Raw genomic sequence first — 27884 nt, 5'->3', positions numbered from 1 at the left:
AAAAAAACGCCTTATAACTTTCAATTTCTTCTATATAGATGTTCAAAATTCTACAAATAGTTTAATTTCTGTTTAATATTTTAAAATCCATTTTCATTTAAACATTCAATTTCTCTCCAATTATTTGTTTTCTAAAAATCACTTTGAAAACTTAAAATTAACTTTGATTTTTTTAATTATATCGTGATGTTTTCCTCAAGCATACATATGGGACTTCCTCGTACTAGATCCCTACCCCCTCTCCCCTGATTTTCCTCAAGTCGACCCTACCTTGACATTGCTCATTCAACTATTTGTTGCTATTTGCGATGGTTTGCCTTTCAACAAGTTTCTTAAACAGTCCATTATCGTGGGCCATAAGCTGGTTATAAGACCCAGACTCGGCAATAGCGCCGTTATCAAGCACCACAATATGATCTGCATTCTTAATGGTGGACAAACGATGTGCAATGGTGATGACGGTGCGTCCTTTCATCAAGCGTTCTAGAGCCTCTTGGACCAAATGTTCACTCTCTGCGTCTAATGCGCTAAATAAAAAGGATTTCGTATGAGCGTTGAGGATTGCGTTACCGTGACTTCGGAATGGATTCAGTTCGTATCCAATCAAAAAGCAGGAAAACGCATATCATCCAATCGCAATGCTTGACATATATTGGAAGCCATGTGAATGTCAAGGCAATTCACTCATACAAACTTAGCGCAAAGGAGTTTTATCCAACGTTGCAAAAAATCATTAAGTTGATAAAAATGAAAAAATAAAAATGTTTATTTTGGACAAACAAACCTGGTAGCTTCGTCCAAGAGTAGTATTTTGGGATTCTAAAAAGAAATAGAATATTTAAAATTTTGCCAATAAATATGATCAAAGTAAGCAATACCTCAGTATACTTGACATACGAAATTTTCTTCATGTTCCCAAAACATTGTACGTACGTACCATGAGAATGGCTCTTGCAATAGCAATTCTTTGCCTTTGACCACCTATTGCAAAGAAGAGGACATACTTAATTCTTGATGAAACGCATGACAAGGGGTAATTTAGTGTGCATGGTAAACTTCAAGCATCTTTTACCAATTGCTGGAAGGAGCGTGAGAAAAGGTAGTAGAAGGATTGAAAAGGAGTAGAAGGAAAGGTAAGAAGTGGGATGAGGAGGAGAAGGAAAAGGAGAAGAAAGAGGAGAAGAAAGAGGAGAAGAAAGAGAAGAAGAAAGAGGAGAAGAAAGAGGAGAAAAAAAAGCAATAAGAGACTAAATAGAGAGGAAAGGAAAAGAGACACCCTCGCTTTCATTCGCAAGGTATTCACCCTCTGGGCTATCCTCCAATTTACCTGATAACATTTGTCCCCTTTCTCCTACAACAGTATCATAGCCTTTAGTGAAAGACTGTATGAAGGAATGAGCATTAGCTTGTTTGGCAGCATCGATAATATCGTCAGCAGTTACTTTCTTGTCCGCGGCAGCACCGTAAGCTATATTCTCGCCGATAGAGCAAGAGAATAGAATAGGATCCTACAGAAATATAAAGGTATTCTTACTCCAACGTTTCAGCAACAGCGAGAAAACTGTCACTGGACAGTTACAACTGTTACGACCCACGTACTTTCAAAACAGTTTGTTTAAAATGTAACTCTTGCAGAAGCCTCACTCTTGCTACCTCCTGTTGTTAGTTATTTGATTCAAATGTGTCAATATATCTACTTAAATTATCTTTATGCACTAAATTTCATTTAAGAAATTTTTTTGGGCCCGCAGTAATTGGCTTAACGCTGTTGCGGTCACCCTGTCATATATATCACAGAATTTTTCAGTCATTACATTTCCAGCTTAATATATGGCGAAACTAATAAATAAATAAATAAGCATACTACATGGACTACTACGTGTGCAGACAAGGTGAAAAACGCACTGCGCATGCTCGGACGTTTGGCGGGAAATTCGTAGGCGCGTTGTGTTTACAAATAAAACCATTGGAGACCTTTGATTCCATCACAGCGCGCGAGATTACTGGTCAACCAATCAGAACGCGTTCAGCATGTTCAGCACGGAACTCATGTTATCCTTTAAATCAATCAAAGCGCGCGAGATCAATGATCGACCAATCAGAATGCACGGAGACAGAACGTTTTGCACGGCAAGGCATGCGTACTGGGATATTATAGTCATACAAAATCTGTTCTATTGCATCAGCAAGGTACGGCCACAATCCATGTGACACGTGACTTGGCAATACGACAACGTCTGATTGGATAACTATCCTTATTCATTCAATCTTACCTGATGCACTGTCCCAGCACTTCCCCTCAACCAATCAAGAGAGAGCGTCTTGACGTCATGCCCACCGACTATCACGTGTCCTTGATCGGGATCGTACAGACGTAACAATAAAGACCCTAGTGTACTTTTACCCGACCCACTCGGACCTACTAGAGCCGTTACTGATCCGGCAGGAACGTCGAGAGTTAGGTCCTTGAAAATGGGTACATCAGGGCGGGAAGGGTACGAGAAGTGGATGTTCTGGAACTGGATTCCTTTTTCGAGGGCATTAATCGGTGGGACATAACCGCCTGGAGAAAAAAGAAGAAAATCCATTACTTAGGGATTCCTGTGTTCTGTATTCAGGATCTTACTTTTTTAATAACGGGAATCAAGGTTGTTGTAGCAGTAGTAGAGTCGTCTCTCACCTTAGGGGTATGGAGTTTGAACACTCTTCCTATGTGTGAATAGTTTACTAGGTTTCTCTCTGGATTCCAGGCTTTTTCTCTGGGTTCTCCTGTTTTACACCCTAAATTCCAATACGATAGGTGCCCTGACTTTCACAACCCCAGAGGATGTTTCAGTATTTGACCTATAGGTTAGCAGTCCCTTATTGATTTTTTTGATCCACAAAGGGTAGAGAATTAATTAAAATTTGAAAGTTCCTTGTGTAGTGTATTGGCAAGGATAAACATGGTGCTTTACAAATCCAGTCGAGCCTTTTAATAATGTCTTCCCTCCTTACTTTGAGAGAATATTTCGAGTCAATATACCTGTGATTGCAATTGCGGGCTTCCTGTCCATTAGCTGCCACAGTCGCTCACTAGCACCTATCCCTTTCATTAACTCTGAATAGAATGAACTTAGACCTACAGAGGAATTTCCAATAAAAAATGCATAAGAAATAACATTTTTTTAAAAATTCTAAAAAATAATAAAAATTTGAAAGACTTCAAAAGATTTGTGTACTATTTGGCAGTGGGAAGGGTACCCAAATGACAGAAAATAAGTTATTGCTGCCTTCCCTCTCTCCCCACCCCCCACCCCCCAACAAACAATAATTTCTTACTAGCTAATTTAACATAGGTTAACACAAAAGATAATGCAGAAACCAGAGATGGAAACAGGTTCTTGATAGGGGGGATGATGCTTTATCTATGATCTGAACATTCATAAACTCGTGTAACAATAACACAGTAAGAATGAGCTCATCTAGAAGGGTGAAGGGAGTTTGCATCCCCAGAGCTTTCAATAGAAGGCGGCAGATACTTCTGCCTAAACTGCCGGCTATTTTCGACTTAATAGTACACATAATTAATAAAAAAGGGGTCTAAAATTCCATTTATTGCCCCCTAATATTTGAGAATAGCCACTTACTCCAAAAAATATTGAAAGCTCTGCATCCCCCGCACCCTTCCCCTAGATCTGTCCCTAGAAACTGTGCATTTTATGCAAAAATAGGGGGGAATTAATTAAAATTTCATGCAGCATGTTGGAATCCAAACCTGAATTAAAAACATAACACTACAGTGCCGTAGGGAGATCCCAATGGCATGTGGAATTTACTTTAAATAAATCAAACATTTGTCTTACCTCCAACAGAGATTCCTACAAAGCCAGTGTAGAGGAGAAAAGAGGTGAGATCTCCAACAGAGATTTGTGCATCTGTCATCATTAATCCACCAGCGTATAAGACAGTGAGGACCACACAATTACCTGAAAAACCAGTCTAAACATTTGGGATAAAATATTGTTGCTTGTTGATGGATTGATTACTTTTGCTTATTGTTATTTTTGCCACATCAGAGTATCATCATCATCATCTTGTTACTTTGGTTTTATCAAGCATATATTCAGCCGTCATCATATTTATCATTCATCAGCATCAGCATCTATTGACACTATACCAGTGTGCAATCAAAATTATCACATTTTCTTGACATTCTCATCAACTTTAATTTCTACATCATCCACCATCTATTGATTCCATCATTATCCAGCTACCACAGCACTCCAATGTTGATAAACGTGGCATTGCCAAGTTATAGTATGAGCTCAAGTTTAAGTTCATTGAAGTTCATTAATGTTGTGCTTACATTTCAAAATGCATCAGGCCATAAGCTGCCTCAACTGTACATGCTTTGACTACGAAATCGTTTTTTTGGTTACCTATGAGTGCTCCAGATACTGACCTATTATTTGTGTTTTGTTATTCTTTATACTTACAAAGCCAAAGAACACAGCCCTTGCTAAAGTCTCCTTCATTGACAAGCTGAGAACATGTTCGATCTTTTCACCATACCTACAGCAGAAGACAAAACACTTAACAAAAACAATTCTTGTCATTTCCTGTCTAGTAAACAGGACTTTACATTTACGTCTAAACATAAACTTTTCTGTGATGAAAGAAAGAGTCTGTATTTTTACAGACCCTCTAAGACTTCCTGCCCAACCTCATTCCATTCTTGACTAAAATCAAAGCAAAAGTACCAAAGTACAAAGTTCCTGTTTGATAAATGAGTCTGCCATGCATTATTTTTTCTTTGTAACCTGTCAAAACAGTGTTGTATTAATATATGGATATGTATGTTTTTTATTTTAAAATTTCTGCCAAAAGAATAAATTGTGTAATGATGGGGATAATGCCACAGAATAAATAGATTACAAAAGAATGATCATAAAATGATTGAATGATGGTCAAGAAGGCTGAAAATTCTGTTGTATTGAAAAAACATGATCTAACACAGATAAAGTTTCTTTTCATTGATATGCCTACATCCGGCACAGTATTAGACTTACAAAAGAATATAGTTTGTCTTATATGAATTTGGCATTACATTGTGGCCCAAGTCAGATCATTGTAAGTTGCTGCAAAAAATACCTTTGGATTTCTTTGTTTTCCTGACCAAAAGCTCTTACTATTCTGATGTTTGAAATCCTCTCTTCTGCAACCTAGAATACATACAATGTCAGAGACTTAAAGTGATTTTTTTTTTATCTATCTAAGCCTCCTCTGCTGGAGACTCAATCTAACTATTTAGAGTACTGAGCACAAACATGGAAAAGTAAAGAGAGTTTTCATTTCTTTGTTTCCTACAGAGAGAGATAAAGGCAAAGAGATTCCTGCAGAGGAAGCTAGGATCTATCAACATTTCACACCACATAATAAACACAGGTAGCCTAATAGCAAGCATTTAGATTACCAAATCTCAGTAGGAATAAAAACACATGGCATCCCTTGGGTATAATAGGACGAGTGTGAGTTAAATAAGAAGCACCCCATTATAGAACACCTCTAGGGAGTTGGGTAACACTAGGTGTCTAGCTGAGAAAATAATATTTTAAAGACACACAACATCAAGTGATTCAGGCAACCAATCACAGTGCTCAATCTTTATCAAAACCAGCTTCATCATATAATAAATTCAAATTTTTCCAACCCATAAGATCCATCTTTAATTAAAGTGCCTTAGAGGCAGGGGGCTCAAGGGGAAACTGGGGAAGCCATAAGATGACATGGAGCAATTTCCCCTAGCCCCCCCCCCCCTCCCACTCCGAAGATTAGCTCTCCCCAATCAAAGCAATGTGCTCCACGGCCCTGTAATAATTAGTCAAAATATATCAAGAAAAGGTTTATATTAGTTTTTTTACCTGTGTTGCATCAGCCAGGGAATCTTGTACTTTCCTTGTAATGGATTTTAAAAACCTTCCATATATTACAGCCCCAACTGCGACGGTCGGCACTATCACGAGGACTAGGCCAGCTAGTTTGGGTGAGACATATACCTGACAGATGACATTGTTATGCTTTATCATTATTTACAATCAATTTATTAGTCGGCATTCTAAAAAAATCATTTGTCTGCCTCTCTGATAACAGGACCATCTGCCAAACTAGCTGTGATATATAATAAAAGATTAATTAATGTGACTGCAACTCAAACCCCAGCTCATCTACTCACCATCATAGAGACCCCAGCAATAGCTTGTGCAGTTGCTCTAAGTCCATCAGAAACATTGTCAGTCACAGCTTTGCCGACAAGGACAGTGTCAGCTGACAGGCGGTTAATGAGCTCACCTGTCTTGTTAAGATCGAAAAATGCTGTTTCTTGTAGCATAATCGAGCTAAATAGTTTATGTCGGAGTCTTTTGACAATCCTCTGCCCTAAAATTTAAAAAAATTCAAATGTATAAATGTAATTTGGTGGGCTACCTGTGGCAGCAACATCAGGTCCTTTTATCACTGTTATACATGTAGGACCTTTGCACGATGGCGTCATTGACCTCTACTACCAGAATCCCTTGCACATTTTCTATTGTTTAGTTAATTACCACCAATTGTCTTACTATTCTCATGAGGGAATACAAATTTAAATAAAAAAGAAATTTTGCGAAGCATTATGGTAGTGGGAGTCAAATGACGCCATCGTGCAAACGTCCTATTGGGTCGGATTGTCACTGTTATCACTAGGTATGTAGCATACCTGCCATCTGAACAAGATAAACTCTACCAAAGTTAGCCATCCCACCAACCAAAAATACTCCAAAGAGAATCTTGCAAATATTTGACAGCAATTTCATTGTCTGCTCTGGGTCTTTACTTGCAGTGTAAATAATGTCAATGATTTTCCCAATGCAAAAAGGAACAGACATGGTGACCGCAGATGACACAATTAACAAACCAACAGCAGCTATAATAATAGAAAGAATAATAATGATCAACATGAAAGGTAACTGCTCAATTATTTTAAAATTGATATTACAAAATATTTGAAATATAGCACACATGCTGATTGGTTGGATACCATGTTCATATCAGAGGACAGAAACATGCCTACGCAAAATCATTGAACAATATTTAATTAAATGTAATATAAAATGGCTGCATATACGTCTACTGTATTGTGATATAAACACTCTGTGAGCTGTAGAGCAAACAAAATGCCAAGAGAAACATATGTTCCTAAAAGCTTGCTTCTCTTGTGCTCTAAAGCTCCCAGCATGTTTAAATTCATATACAGCACTGAGACATGCCTGTCCACTACTCAGTCAGGGGTGGAATTAAAGGAGGATTAGTTAAGTTTACTTCACATGAAGATAAAACTAACTTACCTATGAGATGTACAGTCTCTGGCTTGGCTAAGGACAATAATCGGTATGCATCAGGCTTTTTCAGTGTCTTTTTCACAGAACCATTAGCATTTTTGCCATTTCTTGAAACAATTTCTTTTTGAATATTGCTAAAAAATCGAAAATGAACTTTAACAGTTGAAAACCCTCGACCATCACTACCAAACACTCTCAAAGGAGCATTAAACTTGGGAGAGTTGATAAAAAATGTTCTCGTGGTGGAATAATATCTAAAACTTGGAAAATAAGGCCAAATATTTGGACGAGTGAGGGCAGCAAGACGTAAACTGAAATTCCCGCCATTGCAGACAGCTCCTTGAATCGAAGACACCAAGCGAAACATGCCGCAAAGTGAAGATCCAAATTATAACGAAAAGCAAACTCTTACGAGAAAGGAGAAGTGCAGTAAGGAGCAAATCTAAACTCTTAGCTAAACTACAGCATTTTTAGATGAAGGAGTAAGCTTACTACAAGGTTACGTAACTTATCAGTTCCAATGTCTGCATTAACAGCAATTATCGACAGGCGTTCCTACCATGAAAAACCACAGCACGCCCAAATATCTGACAAAACACAGGCATCCCAAAACGTCTCAACTTGCACTATCGAGGTGATTAATTGTTTGGTTTTTTTCTGTGGGTGAGGGAGAGAGCAACCGTATGTTTCGTGCTTATCAGTTTGTTTGTTCTCTTTTAATGCCTTCGTGGGTAGCTAAATCTAGTATAAATCTGTTGCGTGATCAACCTTGTACTGAAACATTTTTCTCGATACTAGCATTGTCAGCATCGTCCTGCAGTCAGAGAGGAAAGAAGATAAACAAGAAACACTTTAAAATTCTCCGTAAAACTCATTTGTAATCTCTCGAGTATCTTGCCAAAGAAGACGAAGCCTTAGTCTAGGTAGGCGGTGGCAGCGGTTTGATATGCGGTGAGGTAACCACCACCCATCTTCTCCCACATCTTCCTCGTGCGCAGATGGCATTCCTCTCTTCACGCCACTCCTCCTCATCAATAACCACCCAAACATTTCTCCATGCGCAGTTCACTAGCGCAGCAGCCGCGACTTTCACCTCAATTTTCCTGTTCCCTCACCGGTAGTTGCCGCCCCATATCCACCCTGGCTCCTTTTGTGGTCAGTTGCCTAGCAATGAGTAAGTAGACCCTCTTCACCTCAACTTCCCCCTTCCCGTAACCCCCCGTCCCATCCACCCCTCCCTCTGTGTTCCGTTGCCTAGCAATAGTCCAATGACCGTACAACCCACGCTTCACCTCAACTTCCCTCCACACTAGGAAAGCGAGGAATACAGATTATATCAATTCAGCAAATGAACCAATGACTTAACATATCTTTGACCGAACATTGAGATATGATTTTAAAATGACAGCGGTTTTGGATGCTCGACACGAGGTAATTTCTGCACCGACATTCTCACTCTTCGGTTACTCTACCTTATCTGGAAATCACTTCCTTAAGGAATGCAACTGAAATGATAGGAAGGTATCGATTAGCACTGATATCACGGAAAGGGAGGGTTATCGCCTTGTACGAGCTTGTACTCATATTTAAATTTGTATAGAAAAAGAGTGTCTTGAATGTCATTTATCTAGCTAAACCAATATTAAACTTGACTGAGTCTTCATAATAGAATGATCGAATACCCTAATCACAAGAACCTAAACTAAATGATAAAGTGCATGCTGTGCCGATTCGAAATTATATTCGAGAGAAAGAGAGAGAGAGAGAGAGAGAGAGAGAGAGAGAGAGAGAGAGAGAGAGAGAGAGAGAGAGAGAGAGCAGAAGGAGTAGTATTCGGAGGTCGGAGGAAAGGGGGTAGAAGAAGATTAAGTCTTTGAGGTCCGTTAGTTTTAAGAATTCTGAGATTAATTGTGTATTGAAAAAGGGAGAGACAGAGGCAGAGAGGTCAATGAGTATAGAAGCCCTCAAGCTAGCTTAAAGCCCCATTTACGTGAGAGAAGGGAGACCCTTGTACTACAGAAACATGCACATGTCTTGCTTTCGCTCCCGCACGACAATAAGTCCTAGTTCATCTTTAAACACAGCTGCGGTATGAATCTTTAACAAAAAAGGGGGAGAGGAACGCAAAAATAAAAGAACATTAAATTTTATAATTAAAGCAATACAAAAATTGAAGTCATGATCAAGATGTATTTGACAAACCGATAGGCTATTACTAACATGTTTAACGGCAAGCAAAGGATCAAAGTAAAGGGATGATTGAGCTAATGTAATGATTGACTCACATATTTCATCCCCCATAATACCTTAAAAGGCTAGTAGTTGACCCTTATAACTATTTAACTAATTAGATTTTCCGTTGTAATGAGCTAAAATTTAATTCGGCAGGTTTTACATATTTTGCTTGCATGATTTCTAATCTACCGGTTTTAATCCTAATCATTTGAACGAAAGTCGTAGTCAGCCTCAGGTTCTTCTTGAAGGGACCACGCTTCCTCCATCAGCCACCTTTGAGGCTGCTGCTCAGTTTACACAACATGCAATCGAAATTGGAATACTTTCAAAACGTTTTAACGTCATCAAACTAACACAATCATAGCTGCCAAAACAACGACACTAGAGAGAAACACTTGAGAGATTAGAGCGGTGCTCTGATATGCTTTTGACGTGACTTTCTTATGCGCAAAAAAGTTATCTCGCATGTGAAAAACCTGTTGTGATCGTAACTATCCAATGGTTACTTTGTTACCGAAATAATATGTGTAGTTTACTTTGTTTAATAGGCTATATTGTACCACCTAAGTGCACCCTAATAACTGTAATGATTTAAGCTTGTAAGCTGAATTCCATAAAAATTATTCACTTCATATAAATTAATACTGGTTGTTTTGTTTTAAAAGCTATTCACGGAAGTTGGTTGGGCGCCTCGTAAAGTTTTGTATTCTTTCTTTCGTTGATCCATCATCGATTATTAGATCCTTTTGTTCTTATCCATCCATCCATCCATCCATCCATCCATCCATCCATCCATCCATCCATCCATCCATCCATCCACCCACCCACCCATCCATCCATCCATTCATCCATTCATCCATCCATCCATCCATCCATCCATCCATCCATCCATCCATCCATCCATCCATCCATCCATTTAGTCACCTCTATTCATACGATAGAATCCTTAAAAAGTCTAACGCTTCAACTGAACTCAAGAAGATAATAAAACGAGTTGCCTTCCCTTATAATCATCCAACGAGAATAAACCCCAAACATTACTATATGACAAGTATTGCATGGCTGCTGGCAAAGAACTCTTTTCTGTACTCATAAGACCTTATAACTGTAAAACTGTAAAAACCCACAATGCGGTTTACTGGTGCCTGGCTGGCGACGGAAGCGGTGAGCTAACGGATCATCGACTATGTTCACCATTATAAGAACATCAATTCCAAAATCATATTCCGGTACGTTTCACATAACACCACTTTCTGGTGCTATTGATCATACCCGTACGTCGACATATAGGACCATTATTCTCGATCATCATCCAAGAATAGCGATCACGCAGTCTTAGCGTTCTTCACCAACCTTGATCCAATCATGTACGCGCCACAAAACCGGCGGCCCTGAGCACCAAATTGAAAAAGTTCCACTTCGAGAATTCACCATCTTGGATCTAATTCCTCTCACTATCCAAAAACTTCAGCGCACGCGTTTAGTTTTCTTATTTCCATTAGCAGTACCCGCATGTTTCATGTGTGTACCAGGTGTGTTGCTAGCATCCATGATGTACAGTATCGCCGTCAATACCAATAATTGCTGTAACGGCTGTATGTACTGTAGACAATCTGGGAAGTTAGTCATGGAATCATCTAATTCACAAAGCGCATATTCCGAACGAATGTTTGATGCTAATCCCCAAAGCCCATTTGCAATATTGACACCAGAATCTATTCACTAAATACAAACATCTTAGCAGACCTCCGGGTTATCGAAACCATATGAAAGCTCTGTTAAGTTTGGGTCGACGTTTCCTCTGTTAGAATACAATATATATGGTTTTTCTATCTCCATCTTGGCGCCGACCTGACGTAACTCATCCAGATAACATCTATATGTTCTCCGGTCCTCTCATTTCAAAGGCAATCAACTTCAGTCAAAATACAGATATAATTCAGTGATCTGGAAATGATAGAACTTAGTTTACCATCCCCCTTTGACTTCGAGAGAAACATGTACCCCATATATCTGTCTGTCTGTCCCCCTTATGCTTCTTATTGACCTCCTTGAGTTCTTTTCGAGAGTTTTCATCTGTTGTGAGGAAAGCCGAAAGACGACTGCAACTGCAGATCATGATAATGTTATTTGACATTGCTTGGGGCAATGGCCTCATTCAACCCCATTCTACTGTTAGAGAGATAACGATGAACTTAATCACAACTTTAGAGATCTGCTAGCACGATTAACAACCCCTTTGGTCTTTTAAGTCAAATTCTCATCTGCTCAATGACACCTGAGCAACTTGCATGACTATCGCACAGATGAAAAATTTCTCTAATAGGATTTCAACTTTGCTTCGTATTTTAGCTAGCTTTCTAGCTATTTCTAGCTATAATATAACTAGATAATGGACAAAAATGCCTCAAGTTCTAATTCTGGAATCACAAATTAAATTAGTGAATATTTCAGTAATGCTCATTCAATTCTTTAGTCGGGCTAATCCAATGCATTTAAAGACCTAAGAACTCTATTATTTTATTCTTCTTTAGTCGAGTATCTTTTTTTTTTTAAATCCCAAAATCTCAATAAGATTAGAAAAATCAATTGTTGACCCCAAGTCATAATATCATCCAGAAAGATTTGAGTAAAGGATGAATTACGACCACCACTTTGTATATTTACTTTACCGGGCGAATTTGTAACTGTACATCGGTTATGTACATTGTCTCAAAGATGCGAGCATGATTACAGTACGGCTAGACTTCCCCTTTTTCGATTGTCTATTGTCATTTGTAATCTTGAGTGTTTGTGTTCTAAGATTTGCAAGCGCGAGAAAACTGAAGACATCACTGACGAGACCAAGGGGAGGTGTGGATACAATTTCCTCATATTAGTGGTATTTCCGTTATCAGAAACCTCGATGTAGTTATCAGCTATTTACCTACTTGGTACGGGAATTCTGAATATGTAAGAGAGATTTCGGGGTGACTGGCATTTTACTCACTTATAAAGCATCGTAAATTAAGGACATTAGCGCACCGTTTTAAGACCCGCTCAGCAGAAGAACCCACGGAAAAAGAAGCTCGCATTTCGGCCAGAAAATCTTCGCTAGAATTCATCTGATTGGTTTGGAATCCTGTAGAGTTGCATTGAGTACAAACAAGGGGGAATCACTCGGGTCCATCATTTTTATTTTCTTTCTCGATTAATTGGAAGCATTGTCAAGGGCATGAGTTAATGGTTTTGGATTGATTGGTGTCTCGTTGCGTGAGATATATCTGAGTAGCATCTGTTATCTCGTTTTTGAAGTACCTTTCCGATGAACTCGCTGATCAGTTTTGGTCACTGCCGAGCTGCCCGATAAGGGTGATACTAGTTAGGTAATTAAGAACTTCTCGAACGCTGGAAGCAGAGTTGACGAGTTATCGCACGAACTGAGTCCACGATTGTGTGAACCAGGTAAACTGCTGTTTCATAGCCACCGCTACCGACAAGCTTTCAAGGGAATCTTTCGACATAGCTAGCAAGGACTCGTCGTATCGAGGTGAGTAAAGCTTTAAGAGTGCTAATAGACATCGTTTATAGGCTTGTGTTTCCATTAAACTGTTGATAACAGAAGAAAAACCACATCGGCCCCATTGCTATCTGCTAAGAGCCGAGTCTGCAAGGAGCCACATTTATATGGGTTATCGGATTATAAGCTACTGTTACACCTTGGAAAAGGAAGTTTGACTTAGGAGCTCCTATAGAGAAAACAAAGTCGTCACTTAGCGGGAACAAGACAGATTATGTTGGGGTTCATTGGTCCATCGGTATTTTTCGTGTTCATTCGAATCGCAATCCATAAACGCATCTAGTTCTTTCTCCATTTTCTATCAGTTGCAATGAATGTTAAATAGCCTGTTCTTATTTTTCGCTTTTCAACCGGATAAATCCCAAACGTTTTCAATGCTACGTGTATCTTTTTTTGAACTCCTCAGTAGTGGCTCGACTAAGACTCATCGCTCGGCACGTTTAGGAGGCTTACGAACAAGCAGAACTAACTCGTCTTACAGCCATTATAATTGTACTAGGATGATCCAAGTTGTATGTGACCAAAAACATACATTCCAGCGGTCAATCTTTATCACTACCTAGATATATTGATCGTATCGATTGATTATATTTATATTTTTTGAGTAAACTTTGGTGCGATATTCATACCAGTGAACGTGATAATGCGATGGTCTGTTTATATAGTAATGTACTATTTGAAATAACACCTCTTTCTCGCTTCGAAAATGCTTTATTATAGACTGATAATTTCAGCATTCTATCCCCATTTATCAAGGTTTTGTAACAGTGTGGCCTCAAGTGTTTACATGTACTTTTTCTTGTGCTTTTGTCACTTTTTCTCATGAATGGAACTTAGTTATGTCGTCTAGACTCGAATCTTATTATTGTTTTTTTATGTTTTGGTTGTAATTGTCGCTCTAAGCGACTTGAATTACTCGAATAGCTTTAGACAAACCGACAAAAATAGCAAAACTATCTATTGAGTTTCTAGCCGGCAAGATTCCTGTGGTCATTTCAGTAACATTTCACCAAGAATGGTCTGCAACTTAGTGTGAAAAGGGGATTCAAAGCATTAACATTCTCTCAAAAGGGTGCTAAATTCGCTTTAAATCGTTTAGCACTTAATATTTACGTAATTTCGTCATCGCGAGACCATTTCCTTTATTTTCTTTCATTGCGTCATAGTCCTTGGCTCAAAAATGAACGCTGGTCTCCTGGCTTGGACTCTGCTCGCAGGGTAGGCTTGAGTATCCAATTCTTCAGGTCGGTGTAGTAATCTAAAACAACTGTTTTTTTATCTATCTCTAGAACATTAACAGACTTGTAGTACTTAATTGAAATATTAACTTGATAAAGAAAATGAACAAACGTCGGTCGAGAGTGTTAATGTTTTGGTTCAAGATGAGAGCACCAGAAAAGAACAAAAGAAATCGTTCCTGATTGGACGAGAGGTAGATAGGCCGATTTGATGTTTAACGTAATGATGGATAATGAGGGTAAAGACTGATCGTATCGGTAAATTACTCAAACGCTTCGGATTTCTTTGAAGAAAAAAAACCTCATTTATCATTCCAATGGCTGGAATCAATGAACATCATTGATATGCATGGAATTTGTGAATAGTGAGCCATTCTTTCCCAATGATATCGTATAATCCCCATTGGTTCCGGGGATTTCTTCGATCATTGTTGATTGTTGAGCCTAAAAAAAAAAAAATTGAGAGAAAACAAGAGGTTTTCTTCTGTTTGAGTAGGGGGAGTGGTTCGAACCGGATTAGGATCTTTCGTCCAGTTTGGGGTCCGGAGTTTACTTAATTACATGAGCATCCAATTCCCTGAGGCATGTACACGTGGGTGGGTATTAATATACTCAGTAATGTACAAGAAGTTGTAGTGTGTCGTTAGTCATCACTCCCCTCCTCCCTGAGGCCTGGACGTGGTGACGTAATTCACGTCACATATGGTCCTGGCAGTTGGGAGAAGATAAATAATAATCATCAATGAACGCAGGGACATCGGAGAAAATCATTTTGTATGATGGTTCGTGCCATTAAGATTCCATTCTTAAAATGATTCAGTTCACAGTACTTACAACACCCACCACCAACACAACAACAAAAACACACACACACAAGAAAAAGGAAGAACCGGAGCTTAAAAAGAGATTCTAGCGATTCCAGCGCATCTACTTCAAAAATATTTCACAGAGGTGTAAAATAGGTTATTGGCAAGTCCCCGCATACGTAAAGGTACGGTAAACGATAGACCTAAGTGCTAGGGACAAGTATTTTGTTTCTTGTTTTTCCCTAGACGATAAAAACTAAATATTTAGCCCCAGCAAGAGGTCATTGGTCATCCTAACTTCACGTATAGTAAAAGGGTAAATAAGGGCTGAAATTCGACTGCTTTTTCTCTAAGGCAAAACTCAACACGCAAAATTCCAGTACTTGATCTTTGTATTTTTCGGGATTATTAACCATAGCTGACAAGTTAAAGAAAATTCACAAGTACAGTTTAAACATATATAATGATTAAAATAATCCGATATTTTTAATGTTCTTGATTTTTTTTTTTTTTTTTTTTTTTTTTTTTTTTTTAACATTTAACATTCTTAAAATTTCAAGACTCTTTAACAGCAACAAATTAATTAACCAGTTCTGTTTTGTTTTTCCATTTTTCAAAATTTCTTATCGGTACTACGTAAGCCAGACTTGGCTCAGTCTCAAGATATCAAAGGCGACCTAACTTCACTTGTAACAATCCCTGACCAATGGCGTGCCATAGATTGAAGAGGAAAAGTCCTTCCAAATATTAATTTATAGTAACGATAAATAAATGGACATTTACATTCCGTATTACGTTCAAATTTTATCGATACCCTGAAACGACCGCGCTCTTAGTGATAATCTACTGAAGTCTGTAACTCACAGATACAGGAATTTAGCATATATTAGGTTTTTTTCAGGAGAGCATTAATCAAAGGAAGGAAATAAAACAAAAACAAAAAAACAAACAAAAACAAAAACAAACAAACAAGCAAACAAAAATACAAAACAAAACAAAACAAAGAAGAAAAAAACAACGAAGAACTCGGAATAAACCTCAAATCGAAGGAGAGACCTGACAAACTCTGCTCACATGTGATGCCAAGTCCAGGAAACGGATGGGAGAGCCCAGAAGTGAGAGGCGTAGTCCGAGATACTGCTACCACTAAAGTACAAACGAAATACATGCAAATGCAAATGCATCCAAAGTCTCGCAATGGCCTAAAAACAATGGGTTAATTAACATAACTTTTGTTTCCGTTCATCTAAACGAGGGTTGCGGAGTATCTGCAGCTGATTAGGTCATTGATGCGTTGCCAAATGCTTGACCACTAATCATCATAAATTTTTAAAGAAATATTCAGGTTTCTTTTTATGAAAGACCACCCTGAAAATTGTCTTTTTACATGATAAAAATAGCTTAGTCATACATCTACGTTACTAATTGGACGGTTGATAAGGTGATGGATAGTATTGATATTCATACTGGTCGCTTTAAGGCGGCAAGTTGGTCGTTTTCTCATTTTAGAGTCTGCAAGAATACGACATCTACTTTCATACGCGACGTCAGACTCGTCAAAAATACAGTCAATTCAAAAAATGTTGTCGTCGACCAACTCAAGCCTACGCGACTGGACCGAAAGGAACTCTGGGTAGCAATCATTAAAGCCGAGTTGACTCCATAATTTTATCTGACTAGTTTAAAGCACGAATCTTCGTAGGCGAGCGGGAAGTGTTGAAGGAGACGTTTTTTTAATGCCTTGGTATTTTCGGATTTGTGAACTGAATCATAACTACTTTGTTTTTCTTTCCCTAAACTCAAAGACATGCATTTGATGGATTGTTCCTCGCCATTATTATCTTATTACTAGTGGGAACAATTGATTCAGAACGAATATTTAACGAATATTTTTACCCATATTCCTTTCGGTCCAGTCGCGTAGGCTTGAGCCGGTCGACGATAACGTTTTTTGAATTGACTGTATAAGTTGTACTGCAGTCGGTCGGTCATTAATTTTGTAAGAATCGGCAAAAATACGAAATACCCCCGTGTGATTCAGTCTCTTGAGCATAAACAAGCGAGTAAACATTAGCTAAGAGTGAAGGTCACGTCTAAAAATATAATCATTGATATAAGAACTTTGCAATATATACTCTTCTGAACCTTTACCGTATTCCTTACGGAACTGACTTTAAGCACGCAGATTGGCTGCGCTCAATTGACTGACCGCCACTGGCATTAAAGATGAGACCTAACCACTCAAGAGTCTATGGACGTAACGAAGGTCAAGTTCATCTCGGTCGCGACTAGCTTACAGGTTCTCTATCTTGCTCCCACACGAGGTAAAAGGAGTCTTAATTAAGAGTGCATCCGATTCAATGAACAGAATGATGAAAAATGATGACGGATTCTAAAGAAGGCGTGGATCTGTGTAACATCTTTGATTAGGAGGTCAAGTTCAGCAAATCAAAAGAAATCGCTCCATGCATTTAAAATGTGTTGTCGCTTTAAGGAGAACTAAAATTGGGCTACGGTCAAACCGCACTAAAGGGAGACGAAGAATCCGGCGTCAAAAGCTTGAGAAATAGAAAAGGTAACGCTTAGAAAAAGGTTTTTGTTTCCTAAATTTCGCAATGATTTTTCAAGTGTTTTTCAAGATCTGTTCGTGTTGTTTGGCCTTGTTCTGCATCGTTGAGACTCAAGTGTGTGTTGAGTCTAGCAGCACAGCTTTTTCAAACGACGGGAAGTAGAAGAATAGAAGTTAAAGACATCACAAGCGTTTAATTAGGAATACATCACGAAAAACTGTGCTGTTACTGGCAATTAACTACCGATTGTAGCTCTCAGGTGCTCTTAAAAATGAAAAATGTATATACTATGCTCTGCTCACACGCCACGGGGTCATTTACCGAAGGCATTAAGACTTTTTTTTACCTTGAAAAGACGTTCGTGAGAGTTTGCTTGATATATGTGCTGCTGTAGCTCTTCTCTTTTGACATCTCTGCTAGGGATCCGACTTCTTCACGTCATTGAGAATAATGCGGCACGTTTACGCACGTGATTACCGCTTTTTTTGAAATCGTTATATTGTTTTTCAATTATTAGGAATAAATAAGCATATGACAAGGGCAAATCCAGAGGACAAGAATTTAACTTGGACCTCGGCAGGGGATCTAGAAGATGCTATCATGTTATTTTTTTCAAACTCGTTCGGTAAGATTGTCTAAATGGCACACTTATCTACTGACCTTACAACATAGTTGAACCGTTTATCACCTAAATCCTCAACATTATCTATCAAAGATAATCATTATTAGTATTAGTTTATTGAAGGTTTTATTTATTTTAACAACGCCAAGTTCTGGCATATTACCCTGCAAGCAGAGGATGTGCTTCATCTCCTCCACAGAGTTGAGTGGTCTAATTTTACTGCCACCGTTTTTACAACGATATCATCGAGACGAACGTTCGACATTTTTTCCACTATTAATAACTTTTCTCGAAGGACCGACAAAGTCATAGCGTGATTTTCTAAACGTGTCTTTTCATTGTACATCATTCTCTACTTAATCATATTAACCTGGGGTCTTTAAGGTCTCTCTGGTTCAAACGCAAAGTACTATTTCGGGCGATCTCTGCCAGGAACTATAAAACGCCATCCAGCACGTGACTGATTCAGTATAAAGGGTACTTGCATAGATCTCCGTAAAATTTGGATTTTCAAAGTTTTCCGTTAACGAGTAGCTATGTAGTGAAGCGAGGTCACTCTGTATTAAAAACTGAGATGAACCATGCAGTCACCGCGGTCCGCTCTTTTGAACATGGGGTTACAGATTGTTGATGAAAACAAGTTGTAAGTTAGCACGCACGCGAGCAAGGAATTGGCCCCCAATCAAGAGAAAAAGGCTCTCGGAAATAGGCCAATTGGAAGGCAGCACTTGATGCCCCTCTCGTCATGAGTCGATTGAAAAGTCAGAAAGTAAATCAAGTAGCTGGAGTTCAAACATTTTGGATGTATAACTGCATTATGAAGAGAATAATACGTTTGTGGAGAAGAAAATTTAGTTACGATACTATCTTTCGCAAGAAGATGTTGCAGAAGACAAGCAACTATTAGGTACGATATTATATCAGAATAGAAGTATTTTTGCTTTTCTTCATTTTTTTTTTCTAAGTTTTTTTGTTGTTGAGATAATTGAGCAAGAATGGCTTTGATTGAAAAAGAAGTCAACAGCGATAAAACCAGCGAAACTGAAATAAAGAAAAGAGAGAGAAGGAGTGGGATCAGAGAGAAAAACTAAAAATTAATATGTAGTATGCCTTGAAAGAAAAGGGCAATAAATTAACAAAAAATCGAAAAATTACGTACGAATTGCTAAACGAAATGAATCAGTTTGTTGTGAAGTTTGATCCGTCCGGGTGAGTGTAGTCTTGAGAAAGACTGTTGTTGTTGGTGAGGCTGACGTTTCGACCGCCTGAGCGGAAATCATCTTTCAGAGTCCAGTGAGAAAACGAAAGATAGTCGATGGAATTAATAAGAAATAAGGTAAAATCAGTGATTCTTCGTACAAGAAAATCATTAGTTTAACAAGAGAACAAGTGAAAAAAGAATGTAAAAATGATATCAATAAAGAGAAGAAGAAGAAAAACGCATATGAAGTGGTCATGTCGTTCAGGCGTTCTTCACTGAGAAACTGACAGACCAGTTTTGGGAAGTTTAGGCAAAATTGGCAACGCTGTCAATCAATCAAATTACTGAATACAATGTTGGTATTTATCTAGTGTAAACAACACATTATTTTATTGTGCTGGTATAATGTTTTTATTGTCATTTTACTGTAAATAAGCACTCAAAGAAAAAACAAATATTGGTTGGACTTGACAAACTCTTGCTCAATTAAAATTTGACAGCCACAAGGCAGTTGTTTCTCAAAGTATGTCTCAACAGCTGCGGATGGTGCACTGTTTAAGTAAATAAAACAAAAATCTACGGAATTCCAAGAATTCGTCATATATGAACAACATATAGAACTAGGATAAGACGCTCTTATTTTAAAATACAGGTCATTCCAACCTAAAATCAAATTTACTGAAATTATTACCGTGTAACCTTAATAGAGACCTTAAATACCCCAGGTCAACATGGCGTTTTTCCTGCAATTTGGATCAAACAATTCTACCGAATGAAGTTCTGAAGATTAACATGGTCTTTTGTTTCTTTCTTGAGAAAGTTCCATAAAATACTTAAAATAAGACTTAAGCTTTTCAATTTGGCTATTCTATAATTGTCGTGGTAAGTGATTATCAGACTTTGCTCAGTTTTGGCTTACAAAAATAGGCGAAAACGTGCTTTTTAAAAATAAAAAAAAAATTCATTAGGTTTTGTCATAATAAGAGATTCGTTCAGGTAAAGTCAATAATATTCAGTTTTGTATTTTTGATAAGGTTATGTGTTTCTGCACCATTAACTCTAATATATTCTCAAGGCAGAAACCGTAAAATCGCATTGAATGGAATCAAGGCATATAATAAAGGCACTTGCTAAAAGTAAATGCAACAGCTGTCGAAATTCAAGCACAAAGATTCGTATTCATTTGTCTTCCGAATTATCCAGAAGATTCATATAGGAAACAGATAATTCTTAGTTATCCATTGTGTTAGCAAAGATGTGTGAATTAATAGTTGCTCTTTATCTTAAGTCTCTTGGACAACACACGCCGATTTGATTTCTTTTCTCTTCAATAGCCATTGTAAGAAACATAGTTAGTTCTCTGTACCTTATTCTTATTCACACTATCGTTTTGTTCTGCAAACTTCGTGGGGGCTCTTATCTTACTTAATACCCTACAATACCAGTGCTAATTGATCTATTCTTTAGAACCATGAGCAGTAGTTTGTATGTAATGCCGCGTAAGACCTCCCCAAAGAGAGTGTGCAGCAAGAAATGAGCAAAAAGTTAATGGATGAGGTTCGAACTTTAGAACAGCCAAATAAATATTCCTCATAGATCAAAATTCGATTTTCATAGTTTTATAGTCTCTAAACAAAGTATTCCAGTTCTGTTAGTGTAAGATTTATGCGTACGTGTGTGTTGGCTTAAGTTAGAGGCTACGGAGCAAATACAAATCTCATGTACCTGCCGGGTATCCCGCGCGTGTGCTACGGTTAGATCATACTATGACTAATTAGATCCGGAAATATTTAGACATTACTTACAAGTAGAGCTGTCAACGGGCAACCCTAGCCCGTCACGGATCGCGATGTCTAGTTTTGTTAACACAACATGACCTAAATAAGGAGAACTAAAAAAAACCCGAGCTTCAAAAAATAGCCCTGTAATCTCCCTTCACTGTCAAAACGAACAAGTGCAGTGCGCTAATTTACCACGAGTTATTCACCAAATTGTTTCCTTTCTGATCGAGTGCATACCATAAGAGACACAGATGGTTCTAGCCACAAACATGACATATTTTGTGTGTCAGTTCTCGTTAAGGCTCTGGGCGAATTGTTTGTTGTTTTCTGGGCCTTAGCCCTTAATGAATGCATGCCCATTGTGTGAAGCCGTTGATCCTGACCCCTTATGAAGGTTTTGACAAACCCGAGGTATTTAATTAAAAGATCTTCGCGAGGTGTTGGATGTGTAAAGAGTCATCTTTGCACGGTGAATACGATTGTTTGTTCTGTTGTTTGTGACGTATATCATTCTCCCCCAGTGCTGTTTGTATAGCCGAAAAATCATTGTAAGTTATTTTTGTTGTTTTCTTTTTTACGGAATGGAACCAGGTTAACGATGACCCTGTGGACACGTTTGGATTCAGCGTTCAACACTAACTTTACCGGCTAAGCTAAAATCAAGGTAATTTACTTAAAATATACTAAGGTTAATTACGCAGTCGTTCTGCACGCAGCTAAACATGCATGCTAAACATAACTACAGATCCATATAATGAAGAAGTCTTATTCACTCCGGCACCGAAACATATATTTCCCGTACTTTCTTCAAACTTTCTAAATCTTACTGAACCACAGCTTTCAGGGAAAATGTCAGAAAACAAGCCAATTGCCTTACCCTAGAATCAAGCAAGTTGATTTTTCTCTATCCAAGAGTTCCAGTGCACGATAGACGGGTGCTTTAGAAAGTAAGAAGTGTGTATGACGCATAGTACAAAGATAAGATAGAAATACCTTGTTTTGCAGTCAAATACCTAATAGTAGGCTATCAAGATTGGTCTAAATTTAGAACAAGGTCTAGCTGCGAGAAAAGATCGATCAAACCCTACGATAAATAGAATTCTTCTCAACAATTAAATGACAGGAACATTTCCACTTGTGTTCCGACCGAATGCCCCTTTTAAATACACTAAAAATCCATAAAAAAAAGTTCTAAGGTGGTGGATTTGCGTTTGACTCATGAAGAAAAAAGATCAGCCTGTCGTAGGTAGCAGGATCGGAAATGGAAAAAGCAGGTTGTATTCTCGTCGCTGGATAACATCTACGTAGGGGGGAATTGGCACCGTGCTTAGCCAACCTTTCGTTCAATCAACTGTTAGTAATAATTGGTGTGGGTGACAGTCTTAGCTCGATATTCTTTATTCGGGGGTATTAGGCCACTTTAGTTTCGCTTGGGTGCCCGTGACCTAGCCATCTTCCTATTAACTATGGACATTTAAGCCAACGTGGAGCTTCGATTCAAATCAGATCTTTGGTAAGTTTTTCGAAACTTTTTAAAACACCTTCTTTGCAGGTTTTCCCGCTGGCATAAACGTATACTTCACTATTTTAACTCCTATCCAGGTTTCTGTAAGAATTAGATATATTGTTGAAGTGATTATAACGAATCGTGCCGGCCGAAGAGTATTTTCTTGCGATGCAAACAATTTCACGTCGCTTACTCTTACCTCTTGTTAAGCATGAGGCGTTATTAACCTGTGTTATTTGACAGAATACAACAGAACTGCAAATGTTATATAGTAATCGCTATTGAAATATTCCCTAATGATTCTTTGATTGCTTTGACTAATTTGCGGTTGTCAGTTTTCTGAAGTTTGAATGTAAACTGTAAGGCCTAGAGAAGAAAGTGCGGCTCAAAAGAAGTAAAAGAAAATACGAGAATAAAAAATATGAATTGACTTGATACGTTCCAGGAATCTCAGAGTTAAGGTTAACGACAATGAAGGTTAGAAAATTAATGGAATTTATGTCACAAGAAATGCACATTTGTGTGTCACTTGTTTGGACAGGGCATGAAAATTTTCATTTGTTTGTCATCGTCTATATTTGTTTTGCATCTATTCAAGATTACGTTACATGTTGAGTCAAAAATAACCTAAGTTCTTAAATGTATCCAATAAAATTGGAAAAGAATATTAGCACTAATGCGCCTTTTGAGAAGACAATTTGTATGCTGCAAAACAGCATTATTTGAGAACGAAAAGTTTAAATGAAAAAACAATTCATTCAGAATTTACAAAAAGAACAAATAAAAATAAGACTTAAGATATGGCTTAACTATACATTCTAGAGAGTTTTCAATGCTCTGTTTTATTACGTTTAGATCTGAAGTGACTTTTTTTGGCATCGTTGCAAACGTCCCTCGAGAAGAAATGTCTTTTTAAGTAACAGCGGACAGAGCAGCAAGATAACATTCGAAAATAAATCATTCTTAATGTATTTTGCAGAACGTTGAATCCCAAGCACTCATTGTCGAAAATAAAGTGAATGAGTCAAGGTCATTTTGAAAGATTTGACTTCCATCGATCGATACTATAAGGTTTCCAAACATATACATTAATGTCCACTATTACTCTCAGTTTTCCCACGGACTTGTATTGTGCTGAAGACATGGTCAATTGGCTACTAAAACGATAGGATTATATTTCGTGTTTTTCAGGGATAAGAAACTTAGGTACATACGTACGACACATGCACTTCCGTTATCTGAAGGTATACCGAAACCCCATGCACCCTAGTACGTACTGGCGGCACTACGCAAAGACAGTAGTCAAGCTCGTTTTGTCGGTGCGCGCGAAAAGCATTCCGCTCTCCTTTCATGTTGTGATCCGCTGGCTAATCTCGATGAGAACAAGTGGGGGATCAACTTTACCATGCCTTGACATTACTAATGTAGCCAAGTATTTATCTTCTAAGCCTCCAAGCTCTCAAACATCCTAAATCATAACGCTTCTTCGCCGGCAGGTTAACGTTTTAGACATTATGACTTTTGATTATTGTTCCGGCCTAAAATCCGTCCGACAAAAATAATAAACTCAGACATGGTTATCATTCGAGAGGCGTAAATACGCGAGTCATATTGAAATAACAGGGTCGTCTGAAGTGTTTTCACGATAAACCTTTTTGTAGTCATTTTTAACGTCATGCTACATATTGGATATTCGCTCACTTTTGGGTCACGGAAGCTTTTACGAGATTTTCTAGTATATTCTCATCGTTTATTTCAACTCCTGGCGTTTTAACTGATACATTTTGTTGTTTTGTTTAACCATAAGTTTAAGAGAATCATAAAAAGCTTGTTTGCTGCATAGTCGTTCCAAAAGTTTGTGGTTTTGAACAACAGCTTTAATTCACTTTTAATGGCCTATTTAATTACCCAGCAACTTCCGTTTCTTCTAGTACATAAATGGACCTCCTACAGAGCTGTTGTTTTGCTCTTCAAACTCTTGTATATACTGATATATGTATATATATAACTTAAGACAACCACAATAAACTGGCCCAGAAAAACAAAGCCCTTGAGCAAGAACTGATGCTTTGAAAGCCAAGGTGCTTTTGGGAAAGTGCCATTGTTGGACATAGGAAGGATTCTCTTTGTTAATCCCAGTGTATTGTCAGTTGAAGAGGGCTGAAGAGTCAAGTATTTAAGGTTACTAGCTATTCCTTTTGATATTGGCTCGTGCGTTGTATTTTTTCTTGCCGCAAGAGATCCATGGGGCTTATTTGATGGGTTACCCGCCGGGTTCATTGTCTCCCTCTGCGATGTTCCAATGTGTCATCCCCTGCTAACTCATCCATCGCATCAACCAGCCTCTCAGTCATTATCAAAGAAAAACTCTTCAAAATACCCCGCTGAGGTGTGGATGGCTAGATCCAACGGAGATCACACTCCATCGAAAGCAAATAGCAATTCGATAAGGCAATTAACTCATCCTGTCATACTGAGGCGCAATATGTGTGCTTACTGCTATTTGATGTACTTTTTTGCTGTACTCGGCAACTGCACCGTTGATGTAACCGGGTCGGCTCGTTAAACGACATTCTTCTATCGCAAGGCTATTTATTTGAAGAAGGAATTGCTTACATTCCTCTAAAGCGAAAATCGTAATCTGACCCGACCTCAGTAGTGAGTAAAGTAAGCGAAGATTTCCCCCCCGATTTTTTCGGCTAGTAATTTAAAAAGCAATGGTCTAGCTTTGCGACATAGTGATAAGTAGTTTACCAGAAATGCCTTAGCAATAGATTACGACTAAGGTTTTTTCATTACATGATATCATTCATGCCCTTTCCGCTGTGACCGTTGCACCCAACAACCTTCCAACAACAACCAACTGGGCCAAAATATTCTAACTTCTTGTTTGCTTCGTAGATTGTCAGCGCTAAGCAAGAAAAATGTTGGTCCTTCGAGTTTGGTGTTTGATATTTGGAATCGCTTTTCCCTTTAAAGTGAACTCCTCGCCGGTTGATTCCACAAGTTCAGCCCGGGCATCAGTAGAAATCAAAAACAGTCAAGCTTTCCTAGGGGTTGAAAAAGCTATCCTGAAATCAATGGGCATAAAAACGCGGCCAAGGCCAAGAAGAGGAATCAAAATACCTAAATATATGAAGGATCTGTACCACAGCCATGAGGAACATCCCGAATGGATCTCGACAAACTTCAGATTTAACAAAAAGTGGACATCAGTGAATACAGTGCGAGCGTTTCATCATCTTGGTGAGTATAAAGAGACAACTGGCACACGGGTCTCCCTTCCTGGTTTTCTTACTAAATGTTTCCCTTTCATGGGTATTCCTTTACATTTTAGAATATCGTATAAATGATCGGTTTTTTATCTTGACAGATGACCTTCCCATAAGTCATCCAGACGCCCCTGGTCGGCCAAGACTAAAGTTCGATGTCTCCTCTCTGCCTAAACTGGAGCAAGTCAAATCAGCTGAGCTGCGCCTTCATAAAAATGGCTTGTGGAGACATGGAGGCGATCCAGAGATGCGTGTGAGTGTTTATCAAATCACGCACTCTCGATTACCTTCGAGTCTTGAGAATAGAACTCTTATCGATTCCCATATTATGAATACTGCAAACAGTGGGTGGGAATCGTTCGACGTACGCTCTGCAGTGGAGCATTGGATTTCAAATCCTTCAGACAAAAACAATATCGAGGTACACATATCCACGAAGAATGGTCACAGTTTAAATATCTCGGCTGACGACGTTATAAGGAATTTGTCAATGGATAAGGAGCAATGGCACGACGAAAGACCGTTACTTGTTGTATACACGCACGATGCGCTAACGCATCATCATGTTCGAAAAAAGCGGAGTGCTTCGAAAAGCCGTTCGCAAAAGAAGAGAACCAGGCCACAGTATTGTAAGAGACATCCTTTGTATGTAGACTTCAGTGATGTGGGCTGGAATGATTGGATCGTTGCACCGCCGGGATATTATGCTTTTTTCTGCAACGGAGAGTGCCCATATCCCATTACTAAACATCTGAACGCTACTAATCATGCTATAGTACAGACTGTTATGAACAGTGTAGATCCAAAGGTACCTAACGTTTGTTGTGTACCAACAACATTGACCCCTATAAGTATGCTATATATGGACGAGTACGAAAAAGTGGTCCTTAAAAATTATCAAGACATGGTGGTCGAGGGCTGTGGGTGCCGGTGAATGGAATATTAAGGCCAGAAAAAGAATAATGGACGTATGGGAGAGATATAAATATACAGTGAAAGAAAGACAAGCGCTTGAGTTTTGACGTTCGACTCAGTATTAATGAGGGTCAAAGAGTCATCGATACTACGTAAATGGGCGATTTGTGACTTGGAGGTGATTGTAAATGAAATCCTAAACGTAGACAAAGAAATTAAGATTCAGTCTATAACTGGATTCAATTAAGACAGCCGTAAAAATTGCACGATCGCGAGTATGATGTTGTAATCAAACAAACGGAGCAATAGCGTTGTCTCAATATTTGAACATGATCTTCATGGCTTTTATACACTAAATAACCCTATAATAGATCCAGAATCAGGTACTGGTACCGTAAACAATCTTCCATACATTCATCAGATAATCAAGAAAAAGAAAAAAAAACAGAACATTATAACTATAATGACTGTGACGAGGAAAACATTCGGAAGAGATTAGAAGTTAAATTAGAGAAATTTATAACAAAATGTCTACGTAGAAAATGAAAATAACAAATATGGTACGTTATTGTATACTGCAGAACTGTGAAAAACGAAGAAACGTAAATTATATTTTATCAAAGAAAAATCAGATTTTTTGGCTGAGTGAATGCTTACGGGCGTTCAGTTATAGTGGTTTGAGTAATTCGCACGAAAAGCTGTAAATAATAATATTAATAAACTTTTTAATTTATAAGAATAATAGAGAAACAGCCTACGTTTATACGAGTAATTTTTCCTAAAAAAGTTATATGATCATTAAATACGATAACGATAATAA

The 27884-nt window shown here is 38.2% G+C and overlaps 2 protein-coding genes across 9 annotated transcripts; one reads left to right on the top strand and one right to left on the bottom strand.

The window, feature by feature from the left end:
* Nucleotides 1-57: 57 nt before the first annotated feature.
* On the bottom strand, nt 58-18192 carry LOC116302104 (ATP-binding cassette sub-family B member 10, mitochondrial). Of its 2 annotated transcripts, XM_031711304.2 has the most exons (14): nt 18113-18192; nt 7365-7492; nt 6737-6943; nt 6215-6417; nt 5904-6038; nt 5134-5204; nt 4479-4554; nt 3846-3981; nt 3026-3121; nt 2274-2563; nt 1328-1508; nt 938-981; nt 785-819; nt 58-527 (listed from the first exon to the last, which is right to left on the bottom strand). In XM_031711304.2, exons 1-14 carry the CDS (start codon nt 18175-18177, stop codon nt 290-292), a joined length of 1905 nt encoding a protein of 634 aa, XP_031567164.2. In that variant the 5' UTR covers nt 18178-18192; the 3' UTR covers nt 58-289. The 2 variants fall into 2 exon arrangements, with proteins under 2 accessions (XP_031567164.2, XP_031567163.2); XM_031711303.2 differs by lacking the exon at nt 18113-18192 and having other exon boundaries at nt 7365-8022.
* On the top strand, nt 12606-27884 carry LOC116302105 (bone morphogenetic protein 2). 7 transcript variants are annotated; one of them, XM_031711305.2, is made up of 4 exons: nt 12608-13122; nt 21962-22034; nt 25779-26123; nt 26251-27884. In XM_031711305.2, the coding sequence occupies exons 3-4, from the start codon at nt 25802-25804 to the stop codon at nt 27081-27083; spliced, it is 1155 nt and encodes a 384-aa protein (XP_031567165.1). In that variant the 5' UTR covers nt 12608-13122; nt 21962-22034; nt 25779-25801; the 3' UTR covers nt 27084-27884. The 7 variants fall into 7 exon arrangements, with proteins under 7 accessions (XP_031567169.1, XP_031567165.1, XP_031567171.1 ...); XM_031711306.2 differs by lacking the exon at nt 12608-13122 and adding an exon at nt 17520-17771; XM_031711308.2 differs by lacking the exon at nt 12608-13122 and adding an exon at nt 19124-19295.

This window comes from Actinia tenebrosa, unplaced genomic scaffold, assembly GCF_029948245.1.
Source record: "Actinia tenebrosa isolate PJP-AT-01 unplaced genomic scaffold, QUT_ActTen_1.0 PGA_scaffold8__29_contigs__length_14323225, whole genome shotgun sequence".
NCBI classification, from domain to species: Eukaryota; Metazoa; Cnidaria; class Anthozoa; order Actiniaria; family Actiniidae; genus Actinia; species Actinia tenebrosa.
Note: the sequence above shows the minus strand (reverse complement) of the source record. Positions and strands in the feature narration are given on the sequence as shown.